This window comes from Apteryx mantelli, chromosome 10 (genome assembly GCF_036417845.1).
Source record: "Apteryx mantelli isolate bAptMan1 chromosome 10, bAptMan1.hap1, whole genome shotgun sequence".
In the NCBI taxonomy this organism is placed as follows: domain Eukaryota; kingdom Metazoa; phylum Chordata; class Aves; order Apterygiformes; family Apterygidae; genus Apteryx; species Apteryx mantelli.
In genome coordinates this window covers 21,272,398-21,294,907 of record NC_089987.1, presented here as the reverse complement: position 1 = coordinate 21,294,907, position 22,510 = coordinate 21,272,398, and the positions used below count along the sequence as shown (strand labels likewise).

The window sequence follows — 22,510 nt, the reverse complement described above, 5'->3', positions numbered from 1 at the left end:
TTAAAATAATCCAAGAAGACAGCTTACAACCAATTATAAAATAGGGGCAAAATTATTACTTCATGTTTAAATAAGCCTGAATGGAATCCTTTATTTTATTTGATAATTAACTCTAATCCACAATCAGATTTTGCTATCTACTCAACTGAAATCAATGCCTGAGTTTACTGAAACTTTGCATTGATACCCCGGCTAAAAGCATTGTCATAACTAGCTATAACACTGCCAAAGCCTTGCTGTAAGTCTACTTAGGCTAATGCAAACTTGTGCCTTAGCCTAGGAAAATGCATAACTTCCTTATGACTCTATCTTGTGCAATATAAACCTTTAAACTTTCTTTTTTGTTGACAGTTACAACTGTAAGGAATTTTTTTTGTGTGTGGGATTGGGGGGGATGTTATTAGTTTATTGAGATGAAACTGCTATTTACATGAAAAGGTTTGATACAAAACCAGGACAGGATAAGCTGAAACTTAAGTTTCTCTCACCAAAAATACACATTCTTATAAGACCTATCATGCACTGGCCATGTAACAAAGTAGTCAGTGTAGGTATATTAATCACTGATGCGAAATATCAAACGGTCTAAAGCTTACTGTATTTTGTTATACTTGTATACAAATTATGTTCACTAGCAAAGATTTCTAGTGTCCTTGCCTCTGTCTTCTGCAGTGTTCTTGATACCACATAGAAGAAACACAGCTTAAATCTGGAAAACAGCAAGGGGAATAATAAAAAAAAAATTACTTTAGGAGTGAATATACAAAGTGATTAGTAAAAATTCTCTTGGAGTTGGTCAAGAAAGGCAAAACTCAAATTAATAGCTCTTAGAAGATGATGAGTCATATTCAAATGCTATTGAGCAATTTAGATTTATTAAAGGAAGAGTAAGTGGAGTATGCTTTTTTTTTTTTCCTGAATTAACTGTAATATGTATTTTTTTCTTAATGTTAGTTTCAGCTGTCTTTTGCTGGCTGTTGCAAAACAATGACTGTCTTTTGTCCTTTTTCCTATCTATACAATACCGTTATCCTAGCTAGGATACTTCCTGCGATGTGAGAACATCTCCACTAGAATTTGTTTGAAGTTAATTTGTGGACAATTAATCTGAGGTACTGAAATGAAGCTTCCAAGGGATTAGTCCTTCCAGTAGAGAACAAAACAAACAAAGCTATAAATAACACTCAACAGTTGTCACCAGTACATTTTAAAAAGCACAGTTCCAGAGAGCAACAGAGGAAGAGAACAAGTGTATATCCATAAAATACACTTGCTACAAAATTAAAAAAATGCATTAATGGACTAGTAACATAAAAAAAATTTACACCAGGTAGGTAGTTTAAAATGTTCAAGAACTGGAACACTAAGCAAAACATACTAAACCTCATGGATTTTTATGATACTATTTCAAGTCTGAATTCTACATAATCTTGCAAACATCCTCACACTTGCATAGCTTTACTCATTTAAACTGTCCGTGTGAGTATTTGTGCAAGTAAGGTTGGGTGTGTATATAAGTACTTGGTGGACTGGTTAATTAGTGAAAGACCCAACTACCATCAAAGCTGGCACAGAGAATTTAGGAGTCTTTACTGCTATTTACTCATTAGGATGCTATAACAGCTATTAACTATGCTCTCCTTCAGTAATTTATGTTGTCTCCAAGACTGATGGTTCTTCTGTGCATGAAGAAATCTTGTCTTGCACTATATTCCCTCTTTTTCTTTCTCTCCATCCACCCCCTTTGCAATATATTATACAGATGCTCCAAAGGGCCTTAGCGTAGTTTTGATTTTGTTTCTTATCAAAAGAAGTAATTCCTTGCTTGGTACTGCATTCACTTTATTGAGCATATGGTTGGCTTAACAGTTGGTGTGTCAACCAAGTTAAACAAGACTTCTTGATTTTGAAGGTAAGTCCAGAATAAATTAAACAACCTTACAGGGTCTGCAAAGAATATATTTAATGAGTTATTCGTGTTACATTAAAGTTAGTGTAGCTGCAAGATACATTAATTCCATGCTTAAATTCAGTATGTGTTCTGAAAGGTTGCTGTTAATTACAGCATTGCATTTTCTTTGATCCCAACATGACAAAAATGGTAGACGAGAAGCTCAGATATATTATTTCCAACTCATGTCCTGATATGACATGAATATTGTACTCAGCATTTCATTATTTCCTACTTTTATTTCTCTGCCAAGAACACATCCCAGGTAAGATTTACGAAGATGTAGAGTCCCAAACTGCCATCTTCACACAGCTTTAAGGTTGGCCCTGCCTTTTTCACAGAAGTAAGAAATGCATCAGTTCAAGGAGCTGTGGACTCTTTCAACCAGGCTGAATTAAATGGCAGTTAGTGACTTCAAATAAAGACTTCTTCATCCTTGAAATGTGATACCGTCTGAAGTATTTCAACACCTATTTCCAACTGTTATTCTTGAATTTTCCACACAGCAGCAGAAATATCCATATGAACAGAATGTGCAACTGAATTTCACCCTTCCAGATGGAATCTGGCTGTTCTCCAGAAAGTTCTGTACAGTTAGTCCATCTTTTAGTTTCAAAGTGTTTGTACTAGGTAACAGAGTGACTACCAATGCTATATTTGTTTTCCTTTGTTAGCCAAAAAGAGCTCTATACTTTTCTCAGCTCATTAAAATGTTACCTGTGAAAAAAACCTGAGAGAAGAGATTAAGCAAGGAATACATCTGGAGAATAAAAAACAAAGATATGAGGATTTCAACCTTGGAATAGCCGCAAATTATGTTGCCAACAGAACTGTCTTTATCCCACTTAAATGTGTTGTGATAGCATCCCATCACAAAAGAACAGGAAACCAGCAGGGGAACAGTGAGGTGATAGCCTGCCACATTCGCTCGAGTATGCGTGCAAAATGCTGAAGTAATCATTGTTTTCCATTCCACACTGGTAACATCTTAGCTGGAAAACAGTATTCAGCTCTGGGACTGAGAGCCCAGAAGAGAGAGGAAGGCTGATAAGCAGTGAGGAAACCTGACAAGTACGGACAAATTGATAAAACTGTTTGGTCTAAAAAAGAGAAGGCCAAGGGAAGACATAACAGCTTTCCAGTCTGGAGAAGGGACAGTGAATACCCAGTAATGAAACAGAGGACCTGGTACCAACCAGTTGTCCATTCCTACAGCTTTTTGATTCTGGTGTGGCTTTCAAGCAGATGTTCAGAAAGATTTAAAGGACATTATGAAGACAGTCTCCTCCTTTCCCACATGCAGAGCAATTAGCAATATTCATGAATTACTTTTTTTACCCCAACAAAATAAATACTTCAGAGCTCTTTAGTAGGCAAAATTAACAGAAACAACAGTGATTTATTAAGAGCTTTCTCTCTGCCTGTCAATTAGGTATTCAGGATCTGTTTATGCAAACTATAAACGTTTAACTAAAGTGATTTCAGGGAGAAATCAATGTCTTTTTGTTGTGTTATACAGCATGAATATTAATACCTATCCTGCAATTTAGTCAGTGTTTATTTCACTACAATCTATTTGTAAGTCACAAATCTGTTAGCAAATCAGCCACCCAAAGATTCTATCAGGAAGACACAATAGAGAAAACCTGACTTTCTGTTGCTTAAAAACAAAGTAAAGAGCCCTGAGCTTATTTCCACCTTCTACAAGGGGGGTTTGTGAACCCCAAAATAAAAGGCGGCACACCTACATTTTCCCTTTTCTGCAGATCATGATTGGTCATCCTCTCTCAAATACAAAGAAAATCTTCTCCACCCTTATCATAAGGCAATCTCTACCAGGTAACATTTCTGTCAATCCCTTGAATATTTGCTGAGAGTCAGTAAAACAGGGAAACCTCTTCACTTAGAAAAATTAAAACTATATTCAAGATTCTTTATTGCCTATAACTTTCCCTAGTTCTTTGTCTATTTTTGCAATGAGATTTTCTCTTCATTAAAATATTTTCCTTCATCTTTTTGTACGAACCCACAGGAACATAAAAACTGACACACAATGTCAAATGTACAAACAAAATAATAGAAAAAGTATAGAATATTATTTCTACTGAACTGATAAGACCTCACACAGAAATTTGAATTTTTTTGATAAACTGCATGTCCCTGAGAAAAGTTTCACTGCACAATGTGAAAAACAAAGCAGTATTTCAACTCAAGGAAGCTTTCTGCAAAACAAGCCAATACTCATGCCTCCTCCCTTCTGCTCTGACTCATCAGAGCTGGTTCAAATGCAGTCGGTACCCCTCTGGCTAAAACCCTCTTCTCTCAAAAACAATCAACTATACCCTGATATTCAAAGTTACAGATTTCTTTATTTTATAGAAATCTCTCATTTAAATATACAGTGAATTAAATATACAAGAGAAAAGAGATTTAGGCACTCTTTTAAATTATCATGTCTTTTTCTGGATAAACCAAAAACAAAATTGGATAGTCCTTGAGTTCATTTTCTGTATGAGATAAATAGGGTTAAACATTCAAAATAGGTGTAGGGTTCAACAACTGGTTAGCTGTTTTATTTTATTTTATTTTAATGTTTATAGCACAAAGGTATTTGGCTACACCATTACTAGTATGCCAACATAGCAATCTAATTCATTCTCAGCTGGGCTGGGACAAGTTTTTTTTTAATCTGATGGCAACTCTCTGTCTCTTTACCCAAACTGGCCACCAGAAGCGAAAGCTGTCATTTCTTGTTCAGTGTTCTGTATATTCATCTTCAGTAGCAAGAGAAGAGGCATACACTATAGCTGAGCCTCTCTTCCTCGTGACTGTTAGTGCCAATCAACTGTACCAATTACTGTGCATACTGACAGCCACAGAGGTAATGGCTCACTACAAATTTGTTACTTTAGGGTATGCTTAGCCATGTGCGAGGATGTCTGTTGTCTGTTTTCCCAGCTGACTTTCTATTTAATCACAATCAGTTTACCAACGTTGAGAACAAGATTTTGTTGGACAAAGAAATCCTTTTTAAAGGACAAAATAAAATATTATGATTTCACAGCTGTAATTTTACTGTACAGAATACACTGGATATGACTCCGGGGTATACAATACAGCTGTCTTTGGACATTTTCAGTACACTCACCTAATGTGAATCTGTCTTTGTTTTTTGTTTTAATGACAAAATGGTATGGACAACAATAACATATGCTATTCCAACATAGCATGATCCAAAAGAACAACTTTTCCATTGATATAGCACTTCAATAATAAACTGCAATAAGGAGGAATACAGAGTTGTTGATGTAGTGTGACACTGAGCAATCTGCATGATCAACTGATTAAAGTGTGAGGTGAGGACACTAAAAGACTCCGACCACAAGATTTGTTGCGTGAGATGACACTGATGACCCATCTTAACAATTAACCTGGCCATCCCCTGTAATTTCAAACCAAGCTGAGGTCTTCCAAGTTTTCCCACAGTAATGACACTGAGGTAGAAATATCTTCTTGACCTCTACAAACAGTAATATGACACCCAGAACCATGAGGTTTAGTTTTCTTTATCATATTGTCTGAGCACTAACATATATGCCTAAGTACTTGCCCTCATTTCACTTCTTCTTACAGATTCATGTAAAAGCAAAGACAACAATGTCACCCATGTTGCATTTTAAGTGATCATGTCTCATTAAATCAATGTTTCTGGTATTCAAACACTCTTAGCTTGTGGGATTTAAGCTAAGACAAAAAGTACTGAAAAGTACTGGGGAAAAAAAAACAGTAGTAAACTTTAACAAAAGTATCTGCTTTCTTCTGGAACTAAAGTATACCTATAAGTACATGCAGCAGAGCTTTGCTTATTTTCAAAAGTTTGATTTATGGCATTTCACAGTATGTGAGCAGGAAGCTGAAAAGGCTTTTCCTAGTTGTGGGGATCTTGCATAACTTGGGAAAATTTTGGTAGTTTTTAATTAGTCCACTGCAGTTTGCTCTGCGAGACATTGTACGCATCAAGTAATCAAGAGCCAAGTGTGGAACAAAAGAGCAAAGGGGGAAACACACACGAATAGACTGCTGAGAAATCATTTTTGAAAAGTTAGCAAAGCCAATTCTAATTTTAATTTTAGGGCCGAATACATTCTAATATTAGCAAAGAACAGATTAGAAATTGGAAAGACTATGCTGGCTGAAGAAAGACTAAATCCATTAATGGGGCTATCCTATTTAAAGACACATGGATTGGCAGTAAATCCTCCTGTGTTTCAATAAAATGCAATTTACTTAAAGACTCTCAAAATAGTAAAATAATTCACATCTCAATTTTTAGGGTTTACTGCTAAATATTCAAACATGAAAATCTTACTCATGAAGCATGCAGTCTTGAGTAAATACTCAGTAAAAACTTCAAGGGGGTTCTGATCTCATATTTGTGAAAAGCATGGTTTTGTTTATTTTACAAGGAATGCCTATGCTATGTAAACTTATAAATTAGAGCTTGTTTAACTTTCACTATTTCCTTAAGTTTAAAAGAGTATAGATTAGTCTGTTCAATTTTTGTTTATGTGCAGCATGTATTAAGCATGCATAGGCACAACATTTGATTGGCATACATTGTCTGGGAATCTATACAAACAGGTCTTTGGGTTTATGTTTTGGAGAACGTTACTTTTAAAGACAGTCTAAATTTGGGGAAAATATAACTAGAGAAACCTGCAGAAATAAAGATTCTGAAAGTTTTGGAAATAAAGGCCTTCCTTGTCACTACTCAAAAAATGTTCACACCAGTGCAAGGTCTTGTGCTATTATAAGTTTTCTAAATAAAATGGGAGGGACCTCTTTTATAAAAGATACAAAATTTATTTGTATTGTATAAGCATTTCAGTACAATTCACTGATTAGGAGAAAAGTAATAGGAGTGCACTGAAGTAAAGTTGTATCATTGGGGTCAGAATTGGGGTTTATACTGTAGCATACTGAATTCAAAGTAGCTCTGCTAAGGAACATCTGGTTGAATTTAAATTGCAAAGTTTGGACTCAGCATGTTAAGACAAACAAAATGATGACATTGGCTTCAGCCTTCGGTAGCTAGCTGCTTGCAAATATGGTATCAGTGTAACTACTGCTGAGTATTATTAGCATTTTCTAAACTTCCATACTCCTGCTTTTATTCACAGAAAGGGACAGGTACTCCAAATGAAGAAAGTATTTCACAAAAGGACTGACAATAACACAAAGGAATTTATAATGCAGAGGAATTTTGCTGTTTTGAAGAAAGGCTGAGCAATCATATTAGAAGGCTGAGTTGCATTTTATATATATATATATATATATATATATATATATAAAAAAGGTCTTCAAAATGTTTCATCTACAAGAAATTTATCAGAATATTGTCAAGCCAGGTTACAAATGCTAGCACTGAGGACTTCATAGACCATTTGGGTCCTGAAACAAGCAAAAATGATTTATTCTTAAGAAACAATTTTTTACAGCTAGAAACTCTCCTCAGCTTGTTTCTGTACACTGTCATTCTTACTAGCCTTCAAAACAGACAAGGACAAAAACTGTATCTACAGAAATCCTTCCTGTTTTATAAGTCCTGGTGAAACAGTCAGAATAACTCCCATGTTGTTTTCCAAGAAAATGAAGCTAGTGATTAACAAATATCCAAATTCTTATGAAGGCAATTCAACATAGGTAAGATAATTTGTATCGTCCATGGATAGGGTCTAATAGTTAAATGCTGATTTTAGTTGTCTAAAAATTAGTCAATCTATTTTGTTAAAAATAAGTATAGCTATGAGGATCATTTTTTTTCCAACTAAACTCCAAAAGCTGACTGAGGAAGCCTTAAGTATTGAACATTCTGCTTATAATAGAGAAGATTACAGTAGCAAAAGAAAGCAAATTGAAAAGAGAAAGTTTGCAGCATTACTCAAAATAATGCTTAATAAATACATGAGTCCTTTTAAATTTATCTGAAGATCTGGATTTGTTTTGTTTTGTTTCTTTGCTCTCCTAACAAGGTTTTATTGATAACATTTGAAGTACTGCCTATACTTTAGAAGACATCTGTCCCTACTTCTGCTTTGCAGTATGGACAGCACTGAAGAAAAAGATACCATAATAATGTGCACCATATGTATAAGCAAATAATAAATTTTGGTGAGTGTGGATGAGGGCATGAAAAGGTTACCTGAAAGGCAGCAGAACCAAGTAAGAAAAATTAAATGAAAAGACGGATGTGGAAGCTTATTTTACAGTCTTTTTTTAAAAACTGCTGAATACAGAAGCCAAGTTTTCCATAAAAGAAGGCCTAATGTTAACCTACAGAGTATCTAAATAAGACTGCAGCCAGACAAGACAAACAGAGCCATTCCACAGCTTCTGGTTCTTAAAGGGACATTTTCATTCCCTCCTCCTCTTCCTTTTCCCTCTGCTCCTAGCTTACTCCATGTTTTGTACTTGTTCAATTTTGACAGCAGAAAACTAATGCAAAGAAAGTATTATTTTCTGCCAGTTTAGTGAGCAGAATTGCCTCACCAAGGGGGTCAGACAAGTGCCAGAGCCAGTAAAATGTTGAAAGTCAGTGAAATGGAGTAGGAGGAGGCATGCAGCTAGGGGCATGGGAAGATAAACTTACAAGCCTAAATTCAGACTTTTTTTTAATTGCTTGTCATTTTGGTGCTTGTAGTCACTCTCATTTGTAATATTCACTCTGCTTAAACCACCTACATCAGAAGTTTGTACAGTGGAAGAGAAAAAGTAAGAAGGGGCAAAGAATCAGCTAATTTGTTTTTGTAAACAAAGCCACTCAATTTAACCAAAGGAAAAAAAAAACAAAGGCACTTTAACTTATTTTTGGAACTGTTTCTGTTGTTCCCCTGAAAGAATATGGAATACATGCTTGACACTGCACTGAGCTCAGATGGTGTTGTTTGAGAGGATGCAGGTTACAATCTACCAAGAAGAATCTCTACTTTTAAGCACATATAAAAATTGCCATTTGGTGGGATCTGGTTTATGCCATAGATTTCCTCTCCCAAATCACGTTATGATCCCTAGGAATAACTCATGTGTCCACAGAACATACATTTCAACAGAAGCACGAAAGTGGTCCCAAGACTCATCTTTCAGGGTAACATTTCAAAAGAAACCAACATAAATTCTCAAGCATACAGTTGGAAGCAACATCTCTGCGCCATCTGCATTAGTTCCATGTAATGACGAGTGCTACTTATATATCCAAAACATGTTTTCAACACTGACCTACAATGAGCTCAGTACATGCTCATTATTCTTCCATGAATGAAGTGCCCGGGCAACACATTCTTGAGAGACTTGCACAATATGGATGGGCTTAAACTCACCCTGCACACCAGGATTAATTTGCTAACAAGCACAAAGCTGATGATTGGGCTTCAGATTCATTTAGAATTGACAGCAATTTTTACCATGGCTCTGTCATGTTCTAACACCATTTAACAAGCCTCCTGTGGATTTGGTTTCTTTTAGTCTTACGCAAGTTCAATTTTGATTTGTTTAGGGGTATTTAATCTGTTTGTTCTTCAAATTTTTTTGGTTGAATTATATTTTCTGAGAGGTATTGAAGTGGAAATATTAGCCAGACAAAAAAAAGTAGATATGGCAAAACTCACAGATTTACAAAACTCTGTCTGACTTTGTCTTCACTAGCTAAAAGAGATATGATCTTTGGTAAATTAGCATTGGATAAAATCCTAGTGAAAACAAGATTCGTGTTGTTAGCACCTAAAAACTGTGGAGTCTTATATAAACACAACTTACCAATGGCCATTTATGGAGGATCAGGGTGAGACATACTGTTTCTGGTGGTAATCTGTAGCGAGAAGAGAAGGGGAGGTAGAATAAGGAGTCCAGATTTACATTTATCTGAAATTGTAAAATTGCAAAGTAATTTATAAAGTTATGAACCTATTTTCCTCAAGTCCAAAACGGACAAAAATATTTATTTGGTGATTATTGTGAAATTTGCTTAACTGGACTTTTTACAAGCCCTTTTTTTGGAGGAATGAACGTTGTCTTCAGTAGATTCAATTTCAGAGAGAGCTTAAATGGCACTCTAGCAACAATTGAAGTCAGATGCATCTTTTCTATCCACATTCACCCCATTTTTTTTGACTGATGTGAGAGAAGACAGCTACACAATTCTGTCTGCTGAAAGATGCTGTGTTAATATTACCAGAAAATAGACCGCTATTGGTACTGCTCACTAATGACTAAACTCTTTAACCATCTGCTCACTATTTCGTATCACCTTTGTAATCAATTAGTTTCACATTGCATATACTTGTGACATATTCTGGATATGTCTCCTACTTCTTTTTGTTTTGTATCAGTTCTGCAAAAGTGGATTAAAAACAAAGAAGTCATTGATCAGGGCTGTGAAGCACCGGGAGAAGGCAGACTGGTTCTGTTTGTCAGTAGCTTCAGGAGGCAATAGATATAGTGTAGTTAGCTCTACAGAGATACAGCGGAGTTTTGTCTACATGTACTTGCAGAAGACCTAAAACAGACAAAAGCCAAACAAAGAGTTGAAACAAAGGTAAAGATAATTAAAGAGTAAAGAAGAGCAGGCTCTCTCCGATTATGACCTGCGAATAGCCGTTTGTTTTGCTGTGGTGCTGCAGAGTTTGGAAATGAAGCCGAAGTAGCAACCGGGAAGCTTCTCTCCTATACGCGCGCTTAAAAAGCCAACTTCTAACAAAAAGACTTTGTTACTGTTGTCCAAACACAGCGTAAGGAGTATCTACAGATATAGAAGAGGGCAGCAGTTGCATTGTATGGTAATTGTCTGTGTGACAACGCAGGCACCCCCCCCCCCCCCCCCACTGAAACAGCGGAGCCTTGCGAGAGGAGGCCGCAGGGAGACCCGAAGCGCGAGCTTCGCCGTACCAAACTGGACGCCACCATTGCTCTTACCAAGCGTTCGCGGGCACCGCGGTATATAATTCGGCTTTCCCCGTTCTTTTATAGCCTCATAAAATTTATCTTCCCGTCAGGTTCTTAGCCCCAGTATGGCCTATCGAAAACCCCACCTGTGACTCATCTGTTCGGGAGGGTAGATAACAGCCGGGGACTGGGGGAGGGATAACGAGGCGGGTTGGAGCGAGACGATCACATCGCCTCTCCTGAGGCCTGTTGTCTTTCAGTCACTGGCCTCCTCTTGCCTCGCGGGCAACAGCGAAAAGGGCGGTAAATGGAAATTAAGAGGCGGCTGCAGCCTGGAGGTTACTGACTTAAACGTGCCCAAGCCGTTAGCTGGGCGGGAGGGGCGGCAGACAAGAAAATCGTCGCTAGGCTATCCCAGAGAAGTCAATTAAAGGGCAAATGATTCACTACCGTTTTCAGACGTCGCAGGGCGTTTCTGAGCCCCGGCGCCTAGACACCCGCCAGAAGCCCCCGCGCGGCCCCGGTGCCGACCCTCCCCCCGCCCGGGAAGCTGCCCGAAGCGGCCGTTGGAGCGACGCCCGCGGCGGCACCTGGCGCGCGGCCGGCGCCGCCTCGCCCCCGTCTCGCGAAGGCGGGAAGGTCTCGCGCCCCGCGGGCGGCTGCCGCTTTCCCGCGGGGGAAGGGGGCTCGCCCCGCTCCCCGCCCCGCTCCCCGCCCCGCTCCCGGCGCTGAGGTGAAGCCTCGTCGCGCGGCGGCGGCGCGCGGGGCCGGGCCCCGGGGCGGCTCCCTCAGGGAGGCGGCGGCGGCGGTTTCCTGCCAGGGGAGGGGAGACGGCGGCGGCGGGCTCGGAGCCGCGGGGCGGAGCGGAGCGGCGCGGCCGCCATCGCGTGTCGTGTCGCATCCCCGGCACAGGCAGCGGCGCGGCCGGCAGCGGCGGAGGTAACGCGGCCGCGGCGCGGGGGCTCCGGCGGGCGGGCGGGGGCGGCAGGCGCGGGCCCCTCCTGCCCGGCGCGGGAGGCTGCCGGGGGCAGCGCAGCTCCCCGGCACCGAGCCGGCCGCGCGCCGGGTTTCCGGCGTCCCCCGCGGAGCCCTCGGCCTCCACCGGCGCTGCGCGGCCGTGGCGGCTGCAGGTGCGCTGGGCCCGAGCGGCGGCCTCGAGGGCCGGCGGGGCAGGAAGAACGCCCTGTGCTTTGGTCGCCCCTTTGCCTGCGTCGTTGCCGTTTCAGGCAGCACGTGCGGGGCGAAGCGGCGGTCCGCGCGGCCCCCGCCCGCCCCGGGCAGCCGAGGCGCCGCTCTCCCGGGCGGGCGGCACGTCGCTGAACGGGGCCCCGTGTCTTGCACCGCGGCCGGGGCAGCGACCGCTCCCGGGGCCCCGCCGGGCCGGGCCGGAGCCGCCCGCGCGCCCTCGCGGTGGCCTCGCGGGCCCCGCACGTGGCCGCGCGGGTCACGGCGCCGGGCGCTTGCTGCTGCGGGCACGCGTGGCGCGGGCTGCCCTGTTGGCTGTCACGGGGAGCCCGAGGGCATCAGCATGGTAACCTCGAGTAACCCTGTGTTTGTTACCTGGCAGTGGCTTTGATTATTTGTGTCTTTTTAAACGCAGTATATTAAATCCAGTGTGATTAGGTATGATTCTCTAAGGTGAAACTAAAAAGCACGTGTGTGTGTACAGATACATACACAAGTGGGTGCTTTCTGCTATTCCTTTCCCCTTATTGAGAGGGGTCTGCTCTTATGCCCTAGCTAGCATATATAACAAGGTAAACTGTTTTAACAAACCCATAGTATTGCCTCCTGTCTCTTTACCTGCAGCTCATTTTCTGTATTTCTTCAAAAACTTGGCTTATCAGAGTTGCCTTGCACACTCCCAACCTCATGTCTGTCTAAATCAAGACAGGCTACCAGCAAGTCCATAGTTGTGAGCTTCTTTCTATTTTTTTCCCCTTGGAAATCTGAAATAAATCTGAAGTGTGAAAGATGCAGTGACGTGTTATTTTCCACTTGCAGCTACTGCAGTTCCTTAATTTTAAAGTGACTTGGTTTAAATTTGGCTCAATACTACTGAGTTGGATTTGTCTAGGATTGGTACCTTTAGCAAATTGTGAAAAGCTTCTAAGACATTGTAACAGGATATCTGCCTGTGAGCTGTTTAAAGGTCTTTCCCCCATTTGGTGTTCATAGTCTTGCTCACGTTTTGTCAGAACATGTGTGCACAGTGCACGTGCTTGCTGATCGTCTCTTGTGCAGGTGTATTACAGGTGTGTGAAGTCAGGCCCTGGTGCTATCACTGATACACTATCAAATGAATAATTGTAAACCTTGACCTGATAGCTTCTCTTCCGTTCCTGTTTACACGATCAACACACTTTGTACTTTTTAAAAATGGATATTAGCCGATTTTATTTGATCAAAGGCTTATGTCAATTTTTACAATGCTAAAGGCCGTATACCTACATGAGCAAGCAAGACTTGGCTGAATGGATTAAATCTTTACTTTGGGAGTTGCTTTTTTTTGCAAGGGCTTCCTGTCTGTTAACTGTATGTATGGCAGGAAAAGTGATTCTTCTCTCAACAGAAACAAGAAAAACACGTAGCAGACAAACTCTAAGCCTTTCACCCTTAACTGCTTAGCCTAAGGGGTACCTAAATACATCATGAGGAATAGGTATTTCTGGGATTTATAACCTTTGCTCTCTTGGTGCTTAATTCTCTGAAGACTTTTATGCTGTTTGTCTATGTACGGCAAACTTGACTCTTACCCGAAGGGCAAATCATTGTGTTCAGAAATAGGAGTTTTACAGCTGCGGCACTCAAATAATCAAAGTATCTATGTAAAGCTGTGTTACGAGAAGAGTTATTTTATGAGATCAAGACAACTGCAGAGACAGGCAAGAATTCTAGAAATCTTTGCTAATGAGCATATTTTGTGAACGAGTATAGCAAAACATAAAGTTTAAGCAGTTTGGTATTTCATATCGGTGATTAACCCGTTCACAGGTTCACCCCGCTTGAACAAATCACGGATCAGCTGCTCTCCTGCTAAGGGGGCGAGAGGGGATCTTGGCACATGGTTCCTGTTTCCCTCTTCTTAAAGTAGGACTGCCTGGTTTTACAGTGTTAGTACTTTGCTAGCTGCACATGAGCCTTCATTAGCTTCTTTGGTACATGGCCAGCATGTGATAGGCCTTATCAGAATATGTATTTTTGGTGAGACAATGAAGTGATCCTAGTTTGAGGTCATTCTGTCCTGGTTTCATATTGAAGGCTTTTATATCAACAGTGGTGTCATCTCAGAAAAAATCCTACACATATCAGCAAAAAGATTCCTCGCAGCTGCAGCCATCAGCAAAAACAAGAGTTTAAGAGTTTTTATTGCACAAGGGTGAGTGATGAGGAAATCCACGTTAGCCTGTGTGAAGTCATTAGACTGCTTTAGCCTAAGTAGTCCTATGGCAAGGCATTGTAGATAGTTCTAACAATGTTTTTAGCTGGAGTATTACATGATTGTTATACACTAGAAAATGCATGCTATTCCTCTTTGGTTCTTCTCTTCCAAGCCTGTCTTCTAGTTCCACAGAAATCATGGCCTTGCAGCAGAATCATGGATTCTAGTAAATATTTTCTGTTCTCAGTATGTATTTTTCTAACCTTGACATAGCTCCAGTTTTGTTCACTAATATTTTTCCAATCTCTGCTCTCCCTCTTCCTCTGTAGTGGTTTTTCAGCTAGCCAAAGCTGTGCAGTTTAGTCCCAGTTAAGATGAGGTGAAATGTTTTTGAGGGGGGAAAAAAATCCTGCCAGTAACTCTGCTTCTATTGTACAGGTGGTGTAATAAGACATGTGACTCAGGCAAATAAGCAATTCCTGCCCTGAAGGCTTTAAGGATACAAACAGAACAAGGTTAGAGAAGAGAATGAAATGCCAAATCTGGAGTGAGCTGTTGCACACACGCTCATGCACTCTTTAGTTGTCAGCAGATACCTGAAGCTGGGAATTAAAAATAAATAAATAAGTAGAACAAAAAGCAGACTCGGAGAGGGAGGCAGAGTGCTGTGAAAAGTTAAGCTAGACTGAGAGCATTTTGTGGTCGTTCTCGTTCTTAGGTAGGGTGGAGTAAGGCAAGAAACAGCCAAGGTCATTAGTAACAGAATTGCAGAGGACAGCAGGCATGTGCTGCTGATTGAGATGGAGGCATTCAAACAGTGACAGGGCCAGTAGTTACAGGTAATTAAACACACTGAGCTTAGCACCATGAGGGAAATCATGGTTGCTCTTAGTGCAAAATTTGCCAGTGTGAACAGATATAGCAAAATGCCCAAGTATTCAACATAATATTTATGCTCTTCAACAAGCCATACCTTGAAAGCGGTTTCAGGAAGAAATAGGAATGGTGATCAGGGTGTGTGGGGTAAGAATTCCTAAAACTGTACAGTTATTACCAAAATGGTACTTCGCATCAGGGAGTCGATTCTTAACATACTACTGTGTTTTATCCCTTTAGCTAGAAAGGTTGAGAAAGAATATGGTGTATTTACAAAGTGGCAGTCAGATGGCATTAGAATACTTGTGGTATTCTCTCTCTCTCTTTTTTTTTTTTCCTCTCCCCACTAAGATTTCTCCAGAGTAGTTTGCCTTCTGAGATATATTTGCAGCGTCCTGTATGAATCAAAATAGAAATGAAATGACTCAATTTCAAGTTGAATGCTGTTTTTATTGGTGACAACTGTTCTTTAGACCTCGCTTCTTGCTGTCAAATTAGTCGTGAAGACTTCTGCTTTAATTATTTTTCTCGCTGTTTTACACATTTATATTTTCTGATGTTTACATCATAGCCATAATTGGTTATGATAATAATTTAAATTACATTTACACAGTTACAATGTTTTCTCTTTTAAAGCAATACAAATAATCCTAAGTGCTCATAACCCACAAGTCTTTTTCGAGACTTTGCTCTGCTTCACTAATAATAGAAAATCAGACAGTATGTGGTTGCAAATGCATTTGTCACAAGATTGGTGGAACAGTAAGTAACAAGGAGGACTGGCAACAACTGGTGAGGTGAACTTGCTCTCATTTTCCTCTGCAGTTTAGAGCACACTCATCTGTAGAAACTGAGTGGGTCCCTCTCTCCTAATTAGTTTAATGCTGTTGAAGGTGCCTCATGATGACACTTTGTTCTTAATTCCTGAACTAGCAGAGCTTAGTTTCAGAAAGGCTGAAAAGTTTTGGTCTAATTAAAGTCTGACTCTGCAAAGGTGCCTGGGTGAAATTTAATGGCCCATGATATGTGAGTGACACTAGATGAGAGATGACTCATGCTACTGATAAAATACATATTTAGTAATTAAACAACTTTAAAATGTTTCTTTGGATTAGGGGAAAGAGAATAAAACAGAAGAAGGCATTTGACAGAACAGACTGAGAATCTCATTTTGAAATGTGTTGTTTAAAAGAACAGTCCTTATTTTAATAGAATAAGAATTTAGGTGCTCAAAAGGAGCATGAAAAAGCTAGAAGATTCATACGAGCTGGAGATGAATGATGTATTCTGTTTCAATAGATGAATAGATTCCATTTCAGTAAAAGTTATTTTTTTTCCTTGGTTGAAAAAAGTTTTAAAGGCATGAAAAGGGTAAAGATCATTCTGATTCAAGGATGTCAAGTCAGATTTTCTATACTGTAACATACAGATGTTGGCTCTATAATTAAGTAAGGGTATGATTATTACATTTTTCCCTCTAAAAAGTTATGCCTGTAATTGCAGGAACAAAACTTTGTGCAGTGATCCACCATTGCTGAACAAACTCTGTGTGTTCATAAGTCACGAGGTGCATGGATACATATGCGGTTTGGGTAATTGCATATTGACCTTTCAAAAACCCGATACTTGAGGTCTGTCTGCTCTTAGTAGGCATGTTTATTGTTGGAAGAACAAAACCTTTTGTAAAATTAATGTGACCTGCAAAAAGGGGGCAAAACTAACTTTTTATTCTAATTGACCCAGAGTTATTCATCTTTCTGCACTGTAGTAAATGGCAAAAGCATACACTGAGGGGCAAGGGCAGATGTATGATGGAGCATTTTGGTGCTTATGTTTTTTACCTGACTGATAATCCAGTAATCGAGGTACATTTGGAATTTAAATTGGTCTCCATAAAAGACTCCTTGAATAGATAATTTTACTTGAACTTCTATGTAATGTGTCTCATTCAGAATTACTGGTAACAGCCAGTGTATTTAGTGCTTATAAATGTGATTAGCCATAACTTGCTTTAAGGAGGCATGGTAGAATTTCCTGGGGACTTGAGAAGGTGGTGATTTTCCATATGATCAATTCTGAAGCGAAGGAAAATGTTTATTTCATTTCTGTTTTCTTAGTACTGTTAAATACAGATGCTAATGGGGGGATTTGGATTGGAACAACTGTGTTTTTCCTGTGCAGCTTGCATGGTTAGATAAATAACTCCAAGAAATGAGGAGGCAGTGGGAACTGGGAGCAGGATTTCTTAGAGGAGGGAAGGGAGCTAGCTGTAGTATCAGACATAAGAGCAGTTGGAAGAAGGGGTTTCAGGAGTAAGTACCTCATTATATTACCCTTGGTGAGATCCCACACTCCGTTAGTAAAATGTACCACCCTTTTATTAGATCATTCATAACTTAGATGTGTAAATGCAGTTATTTGGTTAATTTTTTTAGTACTGCAGTAAGTCTGTGTTTGTGCTCAGAAATTCCAGCTTCTGGTCTTACTGTGCTTTTTCTGTATCACCTCGCTTTGCTTCTCTGTCTCCTCTCTTCCTTTACAACCATGCAGTACCTCAGTTCTGTTCTTCCCACAGTGCCCCCCCCCCCAAAAAAAAAGTAGGTAGTTCCTTTCTCTCTCCAAGATATACTGGAATATGTCTCTTGTCCTGTGATGTGTTTGTTTTAACTACGCGTGGATTTATTTTGGGGTAAAAACCATATATGAAGTAACAAAAGGGGATATCTCAGTTTACATAGGTAAATCATAGAGTGAAAAAGTGGAAAGAATGTTTGGCAAGAAAGTCACAGGATAAAGTTTTTATAATGATTTCAGCTGTCTGTATTTTGTTTTAGATTGACATTTGGAGTCACGGAGAGTTCCCGGTCTTTCCACAATGGGAGAAAGGACTGATTGTACAAAGTCACATAGCTCACTGGCTGAATACAGCCCCGTCAGTAAATCAGACAGGACAGATCCAAGTGACAGCTCTGAAATGCATGATGGAAACCAAAATACAATGCAACTGAAGAAAGAAATATCTTTGCTAAATGGGATAAGCCTTATAGTAGGCAACATGATTGGTTCGGGTATCTTTGTCTCTCCCAAAGGAGTTCTCATCTACAGCAAATCTTATGGATTGTCTCTAATAATTTGGGCAATTGGAGGGATTTTTTCAGTCTTTGGAGCTCTCTGCTATGCTGAACTCGGAACCACTATTACCAAGTCAGGAGCCAGCTACGCTTATATCTTGGAGTCTTTTGGGAGCTTCATTGCTTTTATTCGTTTGTGGACCTCGCTCCTAATTGTTGAACCAACTAGTCAGGCGATCATTGCCATCACCTTTGCTAACTACCTAGTTCAACCTTTCTTCCCTTCTTGTGATCCTCCATATTTTGCTTGCCGTCTCATAGCAGCTGCTTGTGAATGTAAGTATTTCTTGAAATTTACTATGGTAATTTTTTATCTAGGATTAAGCTTTATTAAAGCAAATCCTACAGAGTCCCAGAGTTGTTGCATGCTGAATCTGAAATGATTCAAGTTACAGCGGGGGGGGGGGGGGGGTGGGGGGGGGGAAGGAAAACTTTCTAGCCTACAAATAACCTCTAGGTATGTAATCAGTGAACTAACATTTTCTCATTCAAAAGCAAAACAAGATATTTGACTCTTCAGAGTTTACTTATGTGGGAGAAATGCATGGGGTAACTATTCCTTATCTATCTTCCTTCAGAGAGGTAGACTAAATCAAACCATGAGATACTCCCGGTGCGGTCTAAGAGCATACCTGGAGTTACTGCAGAACAGTTCGTATGCTATAAATTATGCTGTGGTTTCTCACAGTAGCATCTCAATGTAGACCTCCTTAAGTGGTTACTCTGGTTTGGAAAATGTCATTCATTCAAGATTATTCTTGATGCTTGTGTTTAACCATAGCATATTAAAAAAAAAATGTACCTGTTGTAAAGCTGTTTTTAAAAGTAGAAACTGTGTGTATAAAGAACATTGAAATGTTTATAATCAGACAGCTACTTCCATTAGTCAATATAGAAGAACAACATCAGACTGTCCACATGCTTCAAATCAGGGCTGTTCAACTGTGTCAGGAGAATGAAACTCTAATATGTGTGTCTTATTTAATTTTAGGTATTTCTTGTTGAAAGTGTTTTATTATATATACGTACCTTGCATTTCCAGTAAACACGGAAAAATACATTTTGGAATGTCAGTTATGGCAAGCATTTGTCATATTTTGATCAAAGTTGCCACGTGCTATGGAGACTGCTATCACCAACTGATGTCCATATTGGAAAGCTAAGAAGGAACTTGCTCTTTTTTACTGCCAGCAACATGCTCTAGGAAGGAGTTGTGCTGTTCCTAGTTGGTTCATTTGGGGGCATCAGGGAAGGCAGTCTGAAATAGCTGTAATGTTTGTTATTAAAGTTGTCTCTGTAGGACTAGAAGAGGGAAAAGAGACAGAATAGTAGTGCATGCTTCAACCATTAGATCTCTATAACTAGTTGTAAACACTATACCTCCACCTTCCATTTTTGTAAGTTAATTTATTGACGTGGAAGCAGTAATGTGGGGAAAAAGAATTCAGTGGGAAGAATAATCACAATGTCTTTTTTTCCAAAAAAATGTTTGGACTATGAGTTTCCTCACTTCTGCTCACTTCCTCTCCCTCCCCCCCCCCCCCCCCCCAAACCTGTGACCACATTTTGTTGTGACAGCTTCAGGAAGGAAAAGGAGGACATTTCATATTCCTTAAACAGGTATTATTGCAAGTTATCTTGGCACAGATTTGGGAATGTGGAGGAATCTGCTCCTTCATTTAAGACATCTTACATCTGAGGGCAATTATCCTTTTAAAAACAATCAAACAACTCCCTCCTTCTCCCCCCCCCCCCCAAAAAAAAATCCCCCCACAGTTTATCACAGAGCAAGATATTAAGACAAAGTGATTCACTCCAAGGACTCCTGTTTCCTTTATTGGAAAAATAAGATGATGATTTACAGTTGATACAGAGTTAGAATGTAATGTCCTCTATACCTGGTGCTAAGAGAAGAAATTTATCACTCTTTTTTTGTGGGAATGTGACAGCAAGGTCATGCTCATGTAGATGCAAGATTCACTTTAAAAGTCCGTTCTATGGTGTAAGTGCTTGTCCTGCCCTCTTTCAGACTTCAGTACTGAGACTCTCACCCCTACTCTACTGTCTCATGTAGCTATGGCTGCTGAGGCTATGACTTCTCCCTGGCAGAGCTGATGTTGTGTGTCATATCCTGTGGATAAGTTTAATATTTTATTAATGAAGTCGTTGGAACTGGAAGTCTGAACATTGATTAGGTATAGATTGTAAGCGAGAATTTTTTTAAGTTAAAAAAAAAAAAAACTTACTAGATCTAGTGTAAGATCTGTCTTGTAAAATCCATAGCGTTACATGGTGTTACTACATCACTCATTTTGGAAATACGGCTAGCATCTGGCAGTGCAGAATGATACCTGACACTTCTCAGCAGCTTTAAGTAGCTAAGTGATAATTAAGTTGAAGAAAACAAGAGAGAATAATTTTAGTAGAAGAAAGAGGACATGGCCTGTTCAGATTCTTGATCATCTTTTTTTCTTGATTATCTTTTTCTTAAGACACCAGAGACAGTAGCTTTTCACCTAAACTGAAGACCAAGACTAAAATAAGAAAGAATTCTACACACTAAAATAAGAATTTGCACACTAAAATAAGAAAGAATTAATAGTAATTGCTCCCATATTGAAAGTTGCTATCAAAAAATCAACAGCTAAGATAAACGCTATGAGCAAATACTCTGTGGATAATGCCAATTGTTAATGCTGGAGAGCAGAGACCAAGCAGAGTTGTTGGGTTTTTTCCCTGAGAATTTCTTGGGAGTTGCTGCAGTGCTGACTTTTGAAATTTGATACAGCTGTTTTTTCGCCCCTCCTCATCTTGCCAAGCTCAGTGGAATCTGGTTCAGCCATTTCCCTTGGCCAGACTTTCTAGTCTGCTAGTGCCATGCTTTTATGAGATCATTACCTTTCTTTTGTTACTGTTTTTAAATGATTACTTTTTTACTTGGTGGCTGCTCTAAGTGGATTTATATCTTAATAGTATTCTTGGGTATGGGAAAGGAAATAATTTCCTTTCATTCCTTCCTTTCAGTCAATCCTTTCATTTAATTTTGGTTTGCTACTACCTCAGTTCTCAATTATTTGAATTTTTATTTATGCATATATTTAAAATACACAGTACAAGAAAACTGTACAGAAGTATAAAGTGCACTAGAATATAACCACTTTAATACTACGTGCCAATGGAAAACTTGAGATTTGAGGAAAATGCTTTTAAACTTCAGGGTTGGAATCGATAATTTAATGATAATCTGGATAAGAAAAAAAAATTCACCAAATGAATATTTTGTTGAATAAAGAACACTAAAGATACAGAGCCCTTTTCAACGTTCAGCATCTGAATTCAGGCAGAGGTTGTCTGGCTCTCCACTTAAGAAAAAGTAATGGATGCAAAAGAGAACTGATGAGACCTATGGGAACAATGTATTTCAACAATAGCTTGAAAAGAGTTTTTACTGAGGAAGTTGATCATATGAGTAGGTTACTCATGGCAAAATACTTGCGAAATCTGAAAGTCTCACATCAGTACAATTCTCATCTTGTGAAATAGGTCTGACAGTTTTATTTTGGGGTACAGGGAGAAATTTATTCAGAATACACATTGCTTACCACCAACTTCTTAAAAATCCAGATTGATGTTGCATTACCTGTAGAATATATTTTATTTCAGATCTATTCTAACCTTGCTTAGTAGCACAGTTTAACAGAGCTGGAGAAGGATATTAAATCACCTGTGACCATATTCATTATTGCAAATAAATTAATGTTTTGAAGCTCTTAAAGCTGTAAAATTCTGTGGATGTTGAACTGGTCTTCAGGCTAACAAGGAAAGGATAAAACAATTAAAACATTTTTTAATAAGTTTGCCTAAAGGGATTTCTAGGTAATCTTTCATTAATCAGAACAATGTTGCTAAATTAAAGTGAATCATTTCATGTAAGTGATTTCTTTAGCTTCAGGATAGTTGCAGAATGCAGCTCACGAGGAGTAAAATTAGGAAAACAGGCATATGATCAGAGGGCATCTGATGTGGGGAAGGTCTTTCCTTCCCTCTTGAAAAAGTATGTATTATGAATCTTTAGAACATCTGTTTCCTACTGTTTTGTTTAAACCAGTGTATTTTGAGTACCAGTGTGTTTTGCTTAGTTTAGCCCAAATACTAGTATAACAGGTAAGTGTATATTAAGATAGTCATGGAAAAATCTTTGAAAAATGAATTAAACTGAAAATTGATCAAATT

At 39.3% G+C, this 22,510-nt stretch overlaps 1 protein-coding gene across 3 annotated transcripts in view; it reads left to right on the top strand.

Annotated features, from left to right (window-relative positions):
* The first annotated feature begins 11,600 nt into the window (after positions 1–11,600).
* Positions 11,601–22,510, top strand: part of SLC7A6 (solute carrier family 7 member 6) — a 33,664-nt gene continuing 22,754 nt past the window's right edge. Inside the window, exons 1-2 of one of the 3 annotated variants that reach the window (XM_067302632.1) lie at positions 11,601–11,621; positions 17,981–18,553. In XM_067302632.1, the coding sequence (XP_067158733.1) occupies positions 18,022–18,553 (532 nt within the window). In that variant the 5' untranslated portion in view covers positions 11,601–11,621; positions 17,981–18,021. Of the gene's footprint in view, positions 11,622–11,650; positions 11,828–14,248; positions 14,268–17,980; positions 18,554–22,510 lie in introns of those variants that run through there. The other 2 variants (XM_067302631.1, XM_013941038.2) reach the window with 2 other exon arrangements.